General features: G+C 41.5%; 1 protein-coding gene across 1 annotated transcript in view; it reads left to right on the forward strand.

Annotated features, from left to right (window-relative positions):
* The window catches only part of atp11a (ATPase phospholipid transporting 11A), a 236,397-nt gene extending 221,819 nt beyond the window's left edge, over positions 1-14,578 (forward strand). The window contains exon 29 of the mRNA XM_078546099.1: positions 13,898-14,578. Within this exon, the coding sequence (XP_078402225.1) occupies positions 13,898-14,164 (267 nt within the window). The 3' untranslated portion in view covers positions 14,165-14,578. The remainder of the gene's footprint in view (positions 1-13,897) is intronic.
* Positions 14,579-18,229: the final 3,651 nt, after the last annotated feature.

Below are 18,229 nucleotides of genomic sequence, written 5' to 3' on the forward strand. Positions count from 1 at the left end.
TATGTTTCAGTAAGATCACCTCTCATTCTTCTAAACCCCAAGGAGTATCGGCTCAACTTGTTCACCCTTTCCTCATAAAACAAAACCCTGATCCCAGGAATCAGCCTAGTGAACCTTCTCTGAACTGCTTCCAATGCAAGTATATATATATATATATATATATATGTCACCTTAAGTAGATTCACAGAATTGTTAGAACACGAAAGGAGGCCATTGGGTCCATTGTGTCTGCACTGGCTCACAAAGTGAGCAATTCACTTAGTGCCATTCCCCTGCCTTCTCCCAGTAACCCTGCATATTCTTCCTTCTTCAGATAACAGTCTAATTCCCCTTTGAATGCTTCAGTTGAACCTGCCTCCACAACTTACTCAGGCAGTGCATTCCAGACCTTAACCACTTGCTACATGAGAGAGTTTTTCTTCATGTCACTTTTGCTTCTTTCACTTTTGATTTATGCCCTCTCATTCTCAATCCCCTCATGATAGAAGCAGTTTTACCCTATCTGCTCTGTCCAAACCTCTCATGATTTTGAATAGTTCTATCAAATCTCCTCTCAGCCTTATTTTCTCCAAGGAAAACAATTCCAACCTCTCCAATCAATCCTCGTAACTAAAGTTCCTCATCCCTGGACCCATTCTCATGAATCTTTTCTGCACTCTCTCCAATGCTTTCACCTCATTCCTAAAATGTGGTGCCCAGAACGGGACTCAATATTCCAGCTGAGGCCGAACTAGTGTCTTGTACAAGCTCAACATAACCTCCTTGCTCTTGTACTTTATGGCCCTATTAATAAAGCCCATGATGCTGTATGCTTTATTAACCACACACTCAATCTGTCCTGCCCTTTTCAATGACTTATACACCCAGGCCCCCCTGCTTCCTTTAGATTTGTAGCCCCCATGTCCCTCCATGTTCCTCCTACCAAAATGAATCGCTTCACATTTCTCTGCATTGAACTTCATCTGCTACTTGTCTGCCCATTCCACCAACTTTTCTATGTCCTTTTGAAATTAAACACTGTCCTCTTCACAGTTCACAATGACTTCAAGTTTTTATCATCCACAAACTTTGAAATTGTGCCCAGTACACCAAGGTCTAGATCATTAATGTATGTCAGGAAAAGCAAGGGTCCTGACACTGATCCATGGGGAATTCCACGACAAACCATTCTCCACCTGAAACAGTCCATTAACCACTACTCTTTATTTCCGGTCACTCAGCCAATTTTCTATCCATGTCCCTACTGTCCCTTTTATTCCACAAGCTTTAACTTTGCTCACAAGTCTATTATGTGGCACTGTATCAAATGTCTTTTGGAAGTCCATTTGCACCACGCCAGCTGCATTGCCTTATCAATCCTCTCTGTTACCTCTTCAAAAAACCATAGCAGGTTAGTTAAACATTCCCTTAAGAAATCCATGCTGGCTTTCCTTAATTAATCTGCAATTGTCCATGTGATAATTAATTTTGTCCAGAAATATTGTTTCTAGAATTTTCCCCACCACCGAAGTTAAATTGACTGGCCTGTAGTTACTGGGCTTATCTTTGCAACTTCTTTTGAACAAAGGTGTAAAGTTTGCAATTCCCCAGTCCTCTGGCACCACTCCCAAGTCTGTGCCCAAAACTGTACACAATACTCTAGGTGTGGTCTCACCAATGCCCTATATAGTTGTAGCAACACTCTACTTTTATACTCCATTCCCTTTGCAATAAAGACCAACATTTCATTTGCCTTCCTAATTACTTGTTGTATCTGCATGCTGACATTTTGTGGTTCATGCACAGGGCACCCAGATCCCCCTCTCTTGAAACTAGAGATATCTTAGTTCCAGCAGTCTGCAGTGGCAACACAGCAGTCAGCCACTTCTCTTCTGCGATTGAGAGAGTGCCTAGTGTTATGACCACCGCTGGTGTTAATTGCTGTGTAAACCAAATCCCAGAGGGAAACTTGGCTTACGGGCCCTATCTTTTTTTTTGGTATTCTGAAAATGAGAGGAAGACGTACCGAACTCAGCAGTAAGAGGTACAGTAACATTTTGGGGATTTTAATAATTGAAAGTAAAAGTTTCATTAGCAAGAATAAAATAAAATTTAAGCACACAAGATTGAGTTACACAATTAAGATTAGTCTTACAAAACATCCCCCCCCGCAAAATCTCCCTACTTGGTCAAACCCACCAGTAAATACCTCCAGGCAACAGTCCCTTATAGATGTTAACTCTAAAGAAATCCAGTAATATTACACAAGGTAAACTGCTGTAGCTTCAAAAAGCCATACCACATGACCTGTACCCTCTTCCACTCTGCGATAGAATCCACTTCAGAATAAAACTGCTTGCTGCAGCCCAAAACTTTTCTGGCTTGACTGGATGGTTGGTTTAAACAGCATCCTCTCCCATCCCAGAGCTTCAGCTATAGGTCAACAACTCCACTTATCTCTAGCTAAGCTCTCCATAGTAACTCTAAAATATCTTTTTTTCCCTTTCATCTCCGGTTCCATTGTTCTCACGCCTCTTTGAAACTCAAATCCTTCCAAAATATAAAACCCTTTATGTTTCTATCTTGTCTTTGCTTTCGGGTCAATAAGGCATAATATCCCCACTGCTCTTTACTTATGGAACTCCTACAAGATGAAAACATGTTTCTTTTGACCTCTGACTCCCCTTTGATATTCAAACACTCAACTTATCTAAAAATATAAATGTTAGATTTAACCTATTTACTTGTACATCAAACTTAACATCTCTATCCTTTTTTTTAAACCCTTCAGACAACCTAACTCCTATCAATCTCTTTCCCAGCCTAATTAAATCATACACACAGACACACACACATACACACACACAGACACAGTCGTACAGACACAGACGCGCACACACACACACACACACACAGACACAGTCGTACAGACACAGATGCACGCACACACACACACACGCGCACACCCTTCTTTATAGAATAACACAGCATTCCCCAAAAACATTTTTTAAAAAGCCATCCATTCTCTACACTAGGAGAAGCACAGGCCTAGGGTTAAGAGAGTGTACTTCATACCCTGGCATGAAGGGAAGAACCAGGATGAAAAACAGCAGGCAGAAACGTGAATTTTCATGATAATTATAGTAGGAGTAAAGTTGTTATGTGTGCAAACGTTGGTTGTGGAAAGATGTGGAAGTGTTTTTATGTGAAGACATGAAGAGGAGCTCTGAGCTTTTTTAGACATAGTAATGGAGCTCAGGTGGCCACATATTGACAGAAAGAAAGGAATACCTGCATTTGTATACAGCTTTTCATATCCTAAGGACATTCCAAAGTGCTTTATAGCCAGTGAAGTACTTTTGAAGTGGAGTCACTATTTTAATGTAAGAAATGTGGCAGCAAATTTTCACACAACAAACTCTCACAAACAGCATCCAATAATGGCCAAATAATCTGTTTTAACGATGTTGATTTGAGGATAAATACTGACCAAGACTCCTGCTCTTCTTTGAATAGTGCCATGGTATCTTTTACATCCACCTGAGAAGGCAGATAGAACATTGGTTTATTGTCTCTTCTGAAAGACAGCCCCTCTAAAGGTGCAGTCCTCCCTCAGTAGTGCCCATCTACAATAACCCCTTCAACAATACAATGCTTGCACAGTCCTCTCCCTCCGACGGTGCAGCATTCCCTCTGTACTGCCTTTCCAACAGTACAGCAACCCCTCAGTACTACACCCTCCAACAGTACAGTGCTCCCTCGGTACTGGACTGGATGTGTCAGCTGAGTTATATGCTCAAGTCTCTGGAGTGATCTTATGACTCAGTGATGAGAGCGCTACCTAGTGAATGACAGTTGACAGAGTATGAATGTTAATGCTCCTCGTCAGTGCAGTGCTCCCTCAATATTGCGTTCCAACAGTGCAGGGCTCACTCAATACTGCCTTTATGATAGTTTACAGATTATATGCTCAGTTATTATTTTGACACATGAATGAATGTCATAATATTGATATCAGCTGGTATCTTGGGAAAATACACAGGTATCATGAACCAAAGGATAGCCTTAATCTCTGAGGAGCCGCCCATGCACTTACCTTTCTGGGTGAAGCAGTTTGACATCATTCAGTACCTTAAAATCAATGCATCATGGCAACTGACAGCAAGTGAGCATTCATTTGCATTCAAAGCTATTGGTCACAGACCAGTTAGAGACCCAGAATGAAATCTCTTCTTCATGATTTTGGTCATGAAATGGAACAAGGACCCATGCTGAGCCATGCCAGTACAATCTATGACTCCTTGGACCATTGGGTATTGTCCCACAATGTGTTGTCTGTGGCTGTTGGTTTTCCATGGAGAAGATGAAATTGCTTGCTCTGGTAAACAAGACATCTGTGAATTTCTTTCTGTATCAACACAAATCTGACTGAAAAGTTACCAACGTCCTAAGTAGCAGCCTGAAATAACCTCATAGCATAAAAGCTAAGGGCAATGAGAACCTTTACAACAATGTGTGGGAACTGGAGGGGAAGTGGACTAATTCCATTTGCAGCATGTGACATAGGTCAGTGATGCTTCCGTGATAAACTGCAGCCTCCATAGGCATTGCTTTTGGGACTACTGGAGGAATGTGTCCTTCTGCTTAGTGTGATGCACTGGTGGACAGTGCTGCCTAACTCACCGGGCATAACTTCATTGCTCTTCTAATAAGCAAAAGTACAGGAGAAGATTCTGTGTAAAATAACTTAACCAATTGCAAAACTGAACAGGCATATAAATCTGGGTCTTGCAGTGAAGAGAGGTTGTGTGTAAATCTGCCTGGGATGAGGAAGCTTCATGCTAATGGGTAGCATTCTTGATTCTGAGTCAGAAGGTTATGAGTTCAAGCCCTGCTCCAGAGGTTTGAGCACCTAAGGCAGGCTTTAGTGTAGTACTGAATGCTGCACACTCAGAGGTGCCATTTTTTGTGTGAGACGTTAAACTAAGGCCTCATTTGACCCCTCAGGTGGGCGCAAAAGATCCCCCAACCACTACTTTGAAAAACAGGGGAGTTCTCCCCAGTGTCTTGACCAATACTTATCCCTCAATCAACAGCACCAAAACAGATTATATGGTCATTATCACATTGCTGTTTTGTGGGACTTTGATTTGCACAGATTAGCTACTGGGTTTCCCTATTTTACAACAATGAGCACTTCTGTGGCTAGAGTAAGGACAGATGTGTATATAATATTAAGCTTGGGTAAAGAGAGAGACATACCTTGCATATAATATGGAATTGGGGTACAGGTGAGTATGTACAGATTCATTCAAGTGTAATTGTAATTATATCAAATATGTAACTTGTGTGAGATTGTTGCCCAAATTGGGCATGCATTATTGGAGCTTCTCTGGAAAAACATAGTCCGGAGATTGGGTTGGTGTCATGGCTGAGGCACTGTGATGAAAAAATTCCCTTTGGCACCACATTTCCTGCGATGGGTTGGAGCATCTGGAATTTCAATGTTTTTACTTTATTTAACTGATTTGGGTTATAATCCAGATCCAAATTCAGGTGCTTTAAATAGGTTAATAAATCGAATGCTTGTTAAATTTGAACATTTAGTTTAAGAAAAATGAGCATTTAAGTATGCTTTTATAAAGAGAAGCCCATTTTGGGGAATATTTCCTCCTGTTTAACGTAAACATCTTCTTGCTTTAAAAGGAGTTTCTCCCCATTGCAGGAGATGCTCAAAGATAAAGTTGGCAATGTAATAACAGGTTCTGAAAACAACGGGAAACCACTTCTTTGGAGAGTGCAATCAACTGCTGAAGCGTAATGTAAAGTGTTGGGTAATAGCCACATATTTTTGATAATTCATAATTTTCCACTCTGCCTGCTTCTCTCTACATATTTTCTTGTTTATTCTCTGGTGTAACAAGGAACGCAACCATATTTTGAGCCAATTGAAAATCCAATGCATCAAAAACTCATACTTCTGTAAAATTACAACACATCTCTGGCAGAACTGCATCAGAAGGGCCAACAATTAATCCTGAAGCTAGAGAATCCAGGCCCCAGCCCGACATTATGTTTACCATGGGCCCTTATAAATGGCACCATATGCATGTGCCCTTTAATATGCAATTCGTGCAGGAGGGCTGGACCAGGGACTGCAGACAGTCATTTCCTACATTGCAGCACTCCGTTTGGTGATACGCCTTGGGACCAGACCACTAGAGAAAACATGTAGACCTAATCTGAGGGTCCCAGGTCATGGCCTGGACGCCAGGCCCTCCAGCATTTAAGTGTTTCTGACACCTTATAAAGGAGCTGATGGGGAAGGTATTCTTTGTGTTTTGGGGGCCCATAACCTCCCCAGCAGGCTAACAGCTGGTATGGTAGGCCTTCCCGGGGAGGCAGGCACTGGAGGTGAACTTCTGCTGGCATGGGCACCCACTATTGCCATGCTACTGAAGGGTCCTCTGCTTAATCCTACAAACGCTGGTGGGGTCAGCAACACAGATGTGATTTAGCATGTACCACACGATGTGTGCCCCCTTGCCTCACTGTTCTTCAGACCTCATTAATGTTGTGGTATTTTCAGTGGATATGAGCAAGCACGAATGGCTGAAACAGCAGGCAGACCAGGTTATTTTGAAGATTGTGGCATGGACTGGGAATTTCATCACAGCAGCTCCTGCTCCATTGCCTTAACTTACTTTTATTCTATCATGGGATGTGGGTGTTACTGGCAAGACCAGCATTTATTGCCCATCCCTAATTGCCCTAGAGAAGGTGGTGGTGATGGTTTACCTTTGTAATCGGGATATCTGCTGTATTTCCAGGAAAGTCATAATAACATATGACATACGAGCAGGAGTGGGCCATTTAGCCCTTCAAGCCTGCCCCGCCATTCAATAAGATCATGGCTCTTCTGGCTGTGGTCTCAACTCCACTTTTCCTGTCTGCCCCTCCTGCCCACTGCCCCCATAACCCATGACTCCCTTGTCTATCTAACTCAGCCTTGAATAAGTCCAGTGACCCAGCCTCCACTGCTCTCTGGGGAAGAGAATTCCACACACTGATAACCCTCTGAGAGAAATTCTTTTTCCCATTTCCATCTTAAAAGGGAGACCTCTTACTCTTAAACATTGTCCCTTAGTTTTAGCCTCTCCCATAAGGGGAAATATCCTCTCAGCACTCTGACGTAGTGGTATTGTCGCTGGACTAGTAATCCAGAGACTCGGGGTAATGCTCTGGGGTTCGAATCCCGCCACGGCAGATGGTGGAATTTGAATTCAATAAAAATCTAGAATTAAAAGTCTAATGATGACCATGAAATCATTGTCAATTGTTGTAAAAACCCATCTGGTTCACTAATGCCCTTTAGGGAAGGAAATGTGCCATCCTTACCCAGTCTGGCTACATGTGACTCCAGATCCACAGCAATGCGGTTGGCTCTTAAATGCCCTCTGAACAAGGGCAATTAGGGATGGGCAATAAATGCTGGCCTAACCAGCCACATCCCATGAATGAATAAAAAAAAAAAATCCCCTCAGGATCTTATAGGTTTCAATAAGATCACCTCTCAGTCTTCTAAACTTCAACGGTATAGGCCCAACCTGGCCAACCTTTCCTCCTAAGATAACCCCTTCATCCCAGGAATGAGCCGAGTGAACCTTCTCTGAACTGCTTCTGATGCAATTATATCCTTTTTCAAATAAGGAGACCTAAACTGTACACAGTATTCCAGATGGGTCTCACCAAGGCCCTGTACAGTTGCAGTAAAGCTTCCCTACTTTTATATTTAATTCCCCTTGCAATAAACACCAACATTCCATTTGCCTTCCTAGTCGCTTGCTGCATCTGCATACTAACTTTTTAGGGATTCATATACCAAGACAACCAGATCCCCCTCTATTCATTTAGATATTATACTGTTTTCTTGTTTTTCCTGCCAAAGTAGACAAATTTACACGTTCCACATTATACTTCAAATTCCAAATTTTTGCCCACTCACTTAATCTATCTATGTCCCCTTGCAGACTGCTCTTGACAAGTTACTTTCCTACCTATCCTGGTGTCATCAGCAAATTTAGCTGCCATAAATTCTGTCTGTTCATCCAAGTCATTGATATAGATTGCAAATAGCTGAGGCCCCAACACTGATCTCTGTGGCACGCCACTGGTTATAGCTTGCCAGCCTGAAAATGACCCATTTACCCCTACTCTCTGCTTCCTGTTAGATAACTAATTCTTTATCCATGCAAATATGTTACCACCTACATCCTATGCTCTTATCTCGTGTAGTAACCTTTGATGCGGCACCTTATCAAATGCCTTTTGGAAATCCAAGTACACCACATCTACAGGTTATAAAATTTAAAAAATCAAAGTGCTGGAAAAACTCAGCAGGTCTGGCAGCATCTGTGGACAGAGAAACAGAGTTAACGTTTTGAGTCTAATAAGACTCTTCTTTGGGACTCATCGACAGGTTCCCCTTTATCCACCTTGCTTGCTACTTCCTCAAAGAACTTTTAATAAATTAGTTGAAAATGGTTTCCCTTTCACAAAACAATGTTGACTCTGCCTGATCACATTATGATTTTCTAAGTATCCTGTTAGAACCTCCTTAATAATGGATTCTAGCAATTTCCATATAACAGATGTTAAGCTAACTGGCCTACAGTTTCCTCCTTTCTGTCTCCCTCCTTTCTTGAATAAAGGTATTACATTTGGTATTTTCCAATCCACTGGGACCCTTGAGAATTTAAGGAATTTTGGAAGATTATAACCAATGCCTCTACTATTTCTGCAGCCTCTTCATTTAAGACCGTAGGATGCAGACCATCAGGTCCTGGTGACTTGTCAGCCTTTAGGTCTAATAGATTTCCCAGCACCTTGTTCCTGCTGGTGGTGATTGTTTTAAGTTCCTCCCATTCACCTCTTAATTTTCAAGTTTCTTTGGGAAGTTTTCTAAGTCTTCTACAGTGAAGACAGATACAAAATACCTGTTCAATGTCTCATTCCCTTGATTTCCATTATCAATTCCCCAGACTCCTTCTCTAGAGGACCAAAACTAGCTTTAGTTAATCTTTTCCTATTTAAATACTTGTAGAAACTCTTAGTATCTGCTTTTATATTACTAGCTAGCTTTCTCTCGTACTCTACTTTCTCTCACTATTATTCTTTTAGTCATCTTTGTTAGCTCTTAAGATCTGTCCAATCTTTTGACATACCACTAATCTTCACAGATTTGTACAGTGTTCCTTTCAATTTGATACTATCCTTAACTTCCTTATTTAGCCACAGATGATACATCCTTCTCAAAGAGTCTTTCTTTCTCCCTAGGATAACTTTGTTGAGAGTTATTAAATATCATCTTAAAGATCTGCCGCTGCATCTCTACTGTCTGACCTTTTAACCTAGTTTCCCAGTTCATTTTAGCTAGTTCGGCCTTCATACCCTTATAATTACCTGTCTTTAGAGTTAAAACAATAGCCTTAGACTCTCACTTTTCCCCTTCAAACTGAATATGAAATTCTATCATGTTATGATCGCTGTAGCCTGGAGGCCCCTTTATCATGAGGTTATTGACTAATTCTGTCTCATTTCTCGTTACCAGGTCTCGAATAGCTTGCTCCCTAATTAGCTCTGGATCATATTGCTCTAAGAAATTGTCCTGAATGCACTCAACAAAGTCATTTCCCAGGCTGCCTTTGCCAATATGATTTGCCCAATCTACATGTGGAATAAAGTAATCCATGATTATCGTGGTACCTTCCTGACACATTCCATTTATTTTTTCCTGTATACTTTATCCTACAGTGTAACTACTGTTAGGGGGCCTATAAAAAAATCCCACAAGTGCATTCTTATCTTTCCTATTTCTTATCTCTACACAAACTAATTCTACATCTTGCTCTTCTGAGCTAATGTAATCTCTCATTACTATATAATGAGATCCTTAATTAACAAAACTAACCCACCTCCTTTTTCTAGCTTCCTGATTTTTGAATTGTCAAATACCCTTCAATATTCAAACCCCAGCCTTGGCCACCTTGCAACCAGGTATCTGTACTGGCTTTTAGGTCATACATATTTATTTCTATCTAACAGTTCATATATTCTGTTACAGATGGGGTGCGCATTCGGATATAGATCCTTTAACTATGTACTTTTAGCATTTTTGCAATCTTTGGCCTTATCTGGTGGTGCACACTTGGGTTTGTTCCTCTGTCCCTTCCTGCCACACTCTGGTAAATTGCTACCCTGCTCTATTACCTTGTTGTTTCCCTTTGATTTTCTACATCTCCTCTCACATGATTCCTTACCCCCACAATTTAGTTTAAATCTCTCTCTACCGCCCTTGTTATACGACATGCCAGAACACTAGTCCATGTATTGTTCAGGTGAAGCCCATCCCAATGTCATAGCTCCCACTTTTCCCAGTACTGATGCCAGTACCCCAGGAATCAAAATTCGTTTTTCTCGGTTTTTGAACCATGCATTCATCTCTCTAATCTTATTCACTTTATGCCAATTTGCCCATGGCTCAGGTAATAATCCATAGATTATTATCTTTGACATTCTGTTTTTTAATTTAGCCCCTAGCTGGTCATACTCCCTATGCAGAACCTCTTTACTAGTCCTACCTATGTTATTGGTACCCACATGGACCACACGCACTGGATCCTACCCTCCCATTGCAAGTTCTTCTCTAGCCCCGAGCAGATGCCCCAAACCCTGGCACCGGACAGGCAGCACAGCCTTCTGCATCCCTGCTCTCATCTGCAGAGAAACTGTGTCTACCCCCCTGATTAGACAATCTCCTACTACCACTGCGTTCATATTTACTCCATCACTTGAATGGCTTCCTGTACCACCTTTCAGCCACCCTGCAGAACCAAGTGTCTCCAAACCTCTGCAAAATGGCCAAAGTCAGCTCTACCGGAATCACCCAACTTAATGGCCACAACGTAACACCATCTATGCCTCATGGACAAGCCAAAGACTGATTTATACATTTTTTTAACTTTTATTTTGGACTGTTAACTTCTCATTTCTGATCTGTGTACATGTGTGTTGCATTTTTATTATTTTTCTCGGGTTTTAGTAACTAATAAATTTACTCTTTCTTTGACTCAAAAAAGCCTGGTTAAATTGGCTCCTTCTAAAAAAGTAAATACATTTGGACTAGAAAAACATATCCACAGAGAAGGGATCTCCTTTAAATTAGCCTTGTTGTGACCAACCGAGGGGGTTGAATAAAGAAGGGGAGCCAGCTCATTCCTCCTCACCTGGGAGCGTAACAGAACTGGGGTCCTTTTCAGGAAATTAACACATTGGGGGGCCTCGCCTGGAGGCTGTTCATAACAGCAGTCACATCCTTCTGTCCCTGACCGTGGAACAAATCAGACGACCCTATCCTCAGAGGTGTGACTGTCTTCTGGAACAAAATGTCTGGGTAACTTTATGCATCCCTGATACATCGCAGTGTCTGTGGCTGGGCCTCCAGCTCATTGACTCTGAACTGAAGCTCTTCTTCACTTCCTGCAGATGTTTCCCTGGATCACACTGGTGTTCATGAGCCTCTGCATACTGCAGCTGCAACACATCACCTGCCCTGTCATCCTTATTGTGTTCTAATTAACTCATTAATTATTTTCTTAATTTTTTATATTAATGTCTCTCCTTCACCACCACTTACTGTACTAAATTAAACCGTAGTATAACTGCCACCACTTAAAAATGAAACAGTAGACTCATCAGCTTCCTACTTTCCTTTTGCTATTGTCTCTCAATTAATTATAAGGTAGCCACTTAAGGGTTATTTCAAAAGTTATCCTTTTCTGATTTCCAGCACTTTATATATACACACACACACACACACCCTAACAGCAGTTACTCACCAACCAACCAACCAGCTTTCCTGTAATGTCCCTGTTCACCTTTTTTCCCAAACTCTGGACACACCTGCTCTCCCCCAGTCGCTGTTCCTCCCACATGGTCCACCTCTCTCCCTGAAGGTCAGTGCCGTTTTTCAGCACTCCATGGGCTGTATATACCTGCTCCCCAGTCTGTGTTCCTCCTGCAGGTCCACTCCATTCTGCCTCTCTCCCTGACATCTGGCACCTGAGCACCCTGTGAGGAAGGTTTCAGCTAACACCTAGTGACTAATGGGGTCTGGTCTTGATTCATCTTGATAAACAGTAATCAAAAAGTGGAACTGTTTTTTGAAATGAGCAGTTGTCAGCATTTTAATTTGCAAAGTATATACACAACAGCACTTATGCAGGTATACAGCGGTAAACTACACTTTTAAACTGTAGAGTATATATTGCGGGGCAGTTGTAATCAATAGTACATATATTTTGGGCACTTTCCATCTAAAGGGTACATATTACCAGGTACACTTAATCTACAGGATTTACATATCAGGTACTTTAAATCTATTAGGTATGTTTTATTTATATATATATAGAATAATGACCATGGCTGATTTTCTATCTCAGCTCCATCTTCAAATTCGGGTCCCGTGCTTTCTGCCTGCTTCCCGCTTTCCATTATTGATCACCCCAGTGCTTTACTGATTCAGTGCTAACTTTACATAACACAAAGTGCAGTAAGGAGGAAGGCCCCCTCTCCAGCAGCAGTTAAAGGCATCGTGTGAATCCAGTTGCTGGTTTCTCATTTCAGGCTGCTGGTTAACTTGTTAGCTTCTGGGCGTTTTTTGACTCTGAGAAGGTTCACTTTGTTTGCACAGTTGTTGTTGGCTGCCTCAGAAATAGTTTGGCTGCAGTCATGGGTGATCTCATTGCTGGGGGAAGGGATGCAACAAGGAAGATAGCGAAGAGCGAGAGGGAGGGAGAAGTGCACTGAACAACAGGCTGGAGTCATAACACATCTTCCGGGAGCATTTCTTCTACATTTACCTCACTGAGGGGGTCCCTTAGGTACCTTCGCTTCATCGAGGAGACTGTCACTGAGCCAAGTCATCCAGTGCAGCTACAGCTCCAACCTTCCACCAGACCATGGAAGTGCCAATGGTTGTCAAGATCACCATGGCCCTTAACCTTTAGGCTATGGGATCCTTGTGACATCAGCTACATCTCTCAGAATGTTAACTGGGAAGTTCCAGGGGCTCTCTCTACCGGGAAGAACACTTACACTTTCTTCCCTATTGACAGAGAGAATTCTCTGACCGTTGTGCTAGCAGTAGTTTCAACTTCCATCCTGCGCCAGTGCTCTTATGTCACCTTTATTCAAACCAGACCTCCAGGTTACAGCCTGGCTATTGGGTGAAAAGGTATGTAGACTCTGGGCATGGCTCACAACTCCTGTCAGGAGCCCGGGCACACACAGAGCAGGCCCGCAATGAAACCCAAGCTGCAATAAGGAACATCGTCGGGCAAACAATTGGGCGAGCTCCAGCAATGATTCTGTCTGTACTGCCCGGGGGAGCTTTGTGGCACACCCTCACATGGGTTGCCAGATCTGTCGTCGCTTCCTGTGTGCTCTACAACTTGTCAACATAATGGCGCAGCCCTCACCACCACCTAAACAGCAAGAAGTATAGATGATAAGGGGAAGGAGAGACAGTGGCCACCAGTGTTTCTACCTGCTGGAACTTTCAGAGACCAGGTTTTCAAGGAGCATTTGACTTAAACCAGCCCTCCTGTTCCCCAGTAGACCCACAATCTCCCCTTCTGCAATGCACCCATAATTCCATAATCTACCCTTCCCCAATCCACCCACAGCCTCCCATTCCCCAAAACACCCACAATCCCATAATCTCCCTTTCCACAATCTACCCTTTCCTAATAGACCCACAATCCTGTAACCTATGATTGTGAATTGTGGAATTTCCAAAGGTAAGGTTGTTCTAATTTTGTTCCTCATAAAACTAATAACTGCTTTTGTTTGGTCACAGGATATCCTTAGGCAATCCAAGAAGGACTTTGTATCAGATTTCACCCCACTGGCACCTCCTCAGAGTTCCTCCTACACAAATAACATCCATAGGTCCCATCAACAAACAAGGTCTATCTCTGCTCCAAATTCCAGGAAGGTGATGCGTACATATTGGGCAGAGGATGATTATTGTAATAATCCATCACTGTTTGACTATTCTGGTAATCACTGCCCTTCCAGTGCTTGCCGTATCTTTGTTGCATCAGGTTTGGAAACTGCAGTCTAACCTACAGAATATTGCCTTTGAATCCTGTGGTTTAGAGTTTAATCACTCCTGTTTTAGCAAGGCTGTTGCAGTAAAGACTTGGACGATCTTTCTGGACTCCAGCATTTCAATTATCCGTTAAGAATTTGAATAAGACATCTTGCATTCTGCCTGGGCAGAGTGTCACACGTGCTGAAGTGAAAGTTAATGCACAGTCTGGTACTGTGTGGCTGGTACTATTACATGATTTTATTGTATTCCTTGTGATGCTGCATTGTCATCCAGTAACACTAAAACCTGTGTGACATCCAACAATGTGATCATGAAATTATTAGCAAGGCGACATCAACAAAAGGAAAGTCTGCCAGCAATCATGTCTATTAATGTTCCTTTATACTCTGTTCCTTTAATAAAGCTTCCAATATTTGACTTTTATGTAAACCGTTTTGTTCATGAACAGTATTTCAAAAGATATATGTTTCTTTGTTCACCTTTTGTAACTAGTTTATACCTGTACCAAGTGACATTTATGGGCTGAAATCTTGTGCCGATTTGAACCTGTCTGATGAGAATGCAGTCGGAGCATTGTGACTTTAAGAGCATTGTGACTTTAAGAGCATTGTGACTTATTGCCCATTTGTGCTGGAAGAACTGCAGTTAGTAGCTGATATGCCGGCTGGGAGGCTCCTGAATTTGTGCAACCTGGGGGCCGATTATATCAATGGGATACTAATTGCTGTTTAACCTGGACCTAGGTAATGAATCTGTCATGGCTTTTTGGAAACTATAGTAAGTAGAAATCTTTTAGGGTGCAGAAGAAGGAGGAGATGCATGACCCCTTGTTTCATCAAAGTCTGTTAAAGTGGGTGAGAGGCTCTCAAGCCAGTATAAAATGCCTGGTTACTGCACCACTAATTCCCATTTTCAAGTTGATTCTATTCCTTTTATAATAATGATGATGAATGCTGCAGTCTGAAATCCTGGTTCGGAGAGGTTAGGCATGATACTTTATCATGCTAATTAAACAACAACTTGCACTTATATAGTGTAGTAGCAACATCCCAAGACACTTCACAGGACCGTTATCAGACAAAATTTAACACTGAACCACATAAGGAGATATTAGGACAGGTACAAGGTAGATGAGTAGAATATTAAAAAAAACTCAAACCAGAAAGCATCTCAAGTAGCAATTGCCCAAATTGGCAAGATATGAAAAGATTACAATAGAAGTAAACATTGGTCCAGATTTTGTAGCCAATAAATTGATGAATTCAATAGTGTTACTAACGTGTAACTAGTCCAGCAACTTGTGGTGAGAGAGGGTAAGATACCCCACGAGTTGCAAATCTCCAAAGGTTGCTGGATGGTTTGCACCACTCTGCCCTTAGCCTCCCTGTGAGTTTCAAGAAATTACTACACTTGCAGATTAACTGCCAATTAAACTCACCACAAAAAGTTAGGGCTGCTAATTAACAGCTGAAATAACTTTTAAATGACAAGGTTTATGTTCTTGCAATGTCAGCTGAGCCCTCTGGCCCAGAAAAGAAGCAATTCAGACCATAGAAATTCATCCCTGTGGGTAATAAATTGTTGCTGCAACCAATGGTAACAATGCAAGATGCAAAATCTGGGCAACAGCTTATACTGAGATGCTACAGACTATAGCTTTCTCAAGAAGAGTCATGTGATACATGTTGAATGAGGGGTAGTGTAATTGATGCAATTTGAATGGGAGTGAAGGTACAGATAAATCTGGCAGTTCACATACTCAAATGGGTGCAAGTGGCAGAATAAGTTTTATAAAACTGTTAAAATGCATAAGGGATCCTGGATTTTATACAGAGGAATAGAGTAAAAAAGCAAGGATGTCATGCTAAACCTTTATAAATTACTGGTTAGGCCTCATCTGAAGTATTGTGTCCACTTTAGAAAGGATATTGGACCCTTAAAAGAGGGTGCAGAGGAGATTTATTAGTATTGCATCCAGGAGAGGATTTTAAGTTGCAAGGTGAGAATGAAGTTATCTTCCTGACAGCAGAGGAGGTTAAGGGGAGATTTAATAGATGATCAAAATTAAATGGGGTTTTCACAGAATTTCACATAATTTTTACAGTGCAGAAGGAGTCCATTTCACCCATCATGTCTATACTGGCTCTCCAAATGAGCAATCTACTGAGTGCCATTCTCCTAGAGTAGACTGGGAGAAATTGCTCCAGTGATTAGAATCACAGAATTGTTACAAAACAGAAAAAGGCTTTTTAGTCCATTGTGTCTGTCCTGAATTTCCAAATGAGCAATTCACCTAGTGCCATTCTGCTGTCTTCTCCACGTACCCTGTACATTCTTTCCTTTTCAGATAACAGTCTAATTCCCTTTTGAATGTTTCAATTGAAGCTGCATCCTCCACACTCTCAGGTAGTGCATTCCACACCTTAACCACTCGCCCAGTGAAAAAGTTTCTCCTGATATCACTGTTGCTTCTTTTACTAGTTACTTTAAATCTGTGCCCTCTTGTTCTCGATCCTGTCATGAGTGGGAACAGTTTCTCCCTATCTACTCTGTCCAGACTCCTCATGACTTGTGAAAAGCTCTATCAAATCTCCTCTCAGCTTTTTTCTCTCTAAGGAAATCAGTCTCAACTATCTATCCTTATGACTGAAGCTCCTCATCTCTGGAACAATTCTCATGAATCTTTTCTGTACCCTCTCTAATGCCTTCAGATCCTTCCTAAAGCGCAATGACCAAAGTGATTTACACAAGTTCAACATAACTTTCTTGCTCTTGTACTCTGTGCACTATTAATAAAGCTAAGAACACTGTATGCTTTACTAACCATTAACTGCTCTGCTCCCTTCAATGACTTATGCACATATACACCCAGGTCCCTCAGATCCTACACCCCTTTTGGAGCAGTACCTTTGTTTTACACCGTCTCTCCATGTTCTTCCTACCAAAATGAATTATTTTGCATTTCTCTGCTTTAAACTTCATCTACCACCTGTCCGTCCATTCCACCAACTTTTCTATGACCTTTTGAAGTTCAACACTATCCTTCTCACAGCTCTCAATGCTTCCAAGTTTTGTGTCATCTGTAAACTTTGAAACTGTGCCCAGTACACCAAGGTCTAGATCATTAATACATATCAGGAAAAGCAAGGGTCCCAACATTTACCCCTGGGGAACTCCACTACAAACCTCTCTCCAGCATGAAAAACATCCACCAACCACTACTCAGTTTCCTGTTGCTCAATCAATTCTGTATCCATGTTGCTACTGCCCCTTTTATTCCATCAGCTATAAACTTTGCTCACAAGTCTATTGTGCAGCATTGTGTCAAACACCTTTTGGAAGTCCATGTACACCACATCAACAGCATTGTCCTCATCAACGCTCCTTGTTACCTCTTTATAAAACTCCAGCAAGTTAGTTAAACATGGCTTACCCTTCAGAAATCAATGCTGACTTTCCCTAATTAACTGACATTTGTCCATGTGACTATTAATTTTTTTCCTGATTTATTGTCTCTAGAAGTTTCCTCTCCACCGAAGTTAAACTGCTGGCTGTAGTTGTTAGGATTATATTTACACATTTTTTTGAACAAGGATGTAAAGTTTGCAAATCTCCAGTCCTCTGGGATCATCCCTGAGTCTAAGGAAGGCTGAAAAATTATGGCCAGTGCCTCTGCAATTTCCACCCTCAGTTCCCTCACTGCCCTTAGATGCATCTCATCTGGTCTCGGTGCCTTATCAACTTCAAGTACAGATAACCTTTCGAATACCTCCTTTTCAATTTTAAACCCTTCTAGTGTCTGAATTACCTGATCTTTTACCATATGTCATGAGTATCATCTTCCTTGCTAAAGACAGATACAGAGTATATTCATTTAATACCTCCGCCAGGAAGCAGAGGGTACAGTCTTAAAATGATTGGCAAAAAAATGTCAGAGAGGAAACTTACAAGTGTTTACTAGAGAGCCAGATCAAGTAGACATAAGATTAAAAGATGAGATTAGTAGTTGTATAACCAGATTTAGAATAAAAAGAGGAGAGATATTAAATTAACCAAACTCAAAGAGAATAAGAC

The sequence above is a fragment of the Cetorhinus maximus genome, chromosome 7, assembly GCF_964194155.1.
Source record: "Cetorhinus maximus chromosome 7, sCetMax3.hap1.1, whole genome shotgun sequence".
In the NCBI taxonomy this organism is placed as follows: Eukaryota; Metazoa; Chordata; class Chondrichthyes; order Lamniformes; family Cetorhinidae; genus Cetorhinus; species Cetorhinus maximus.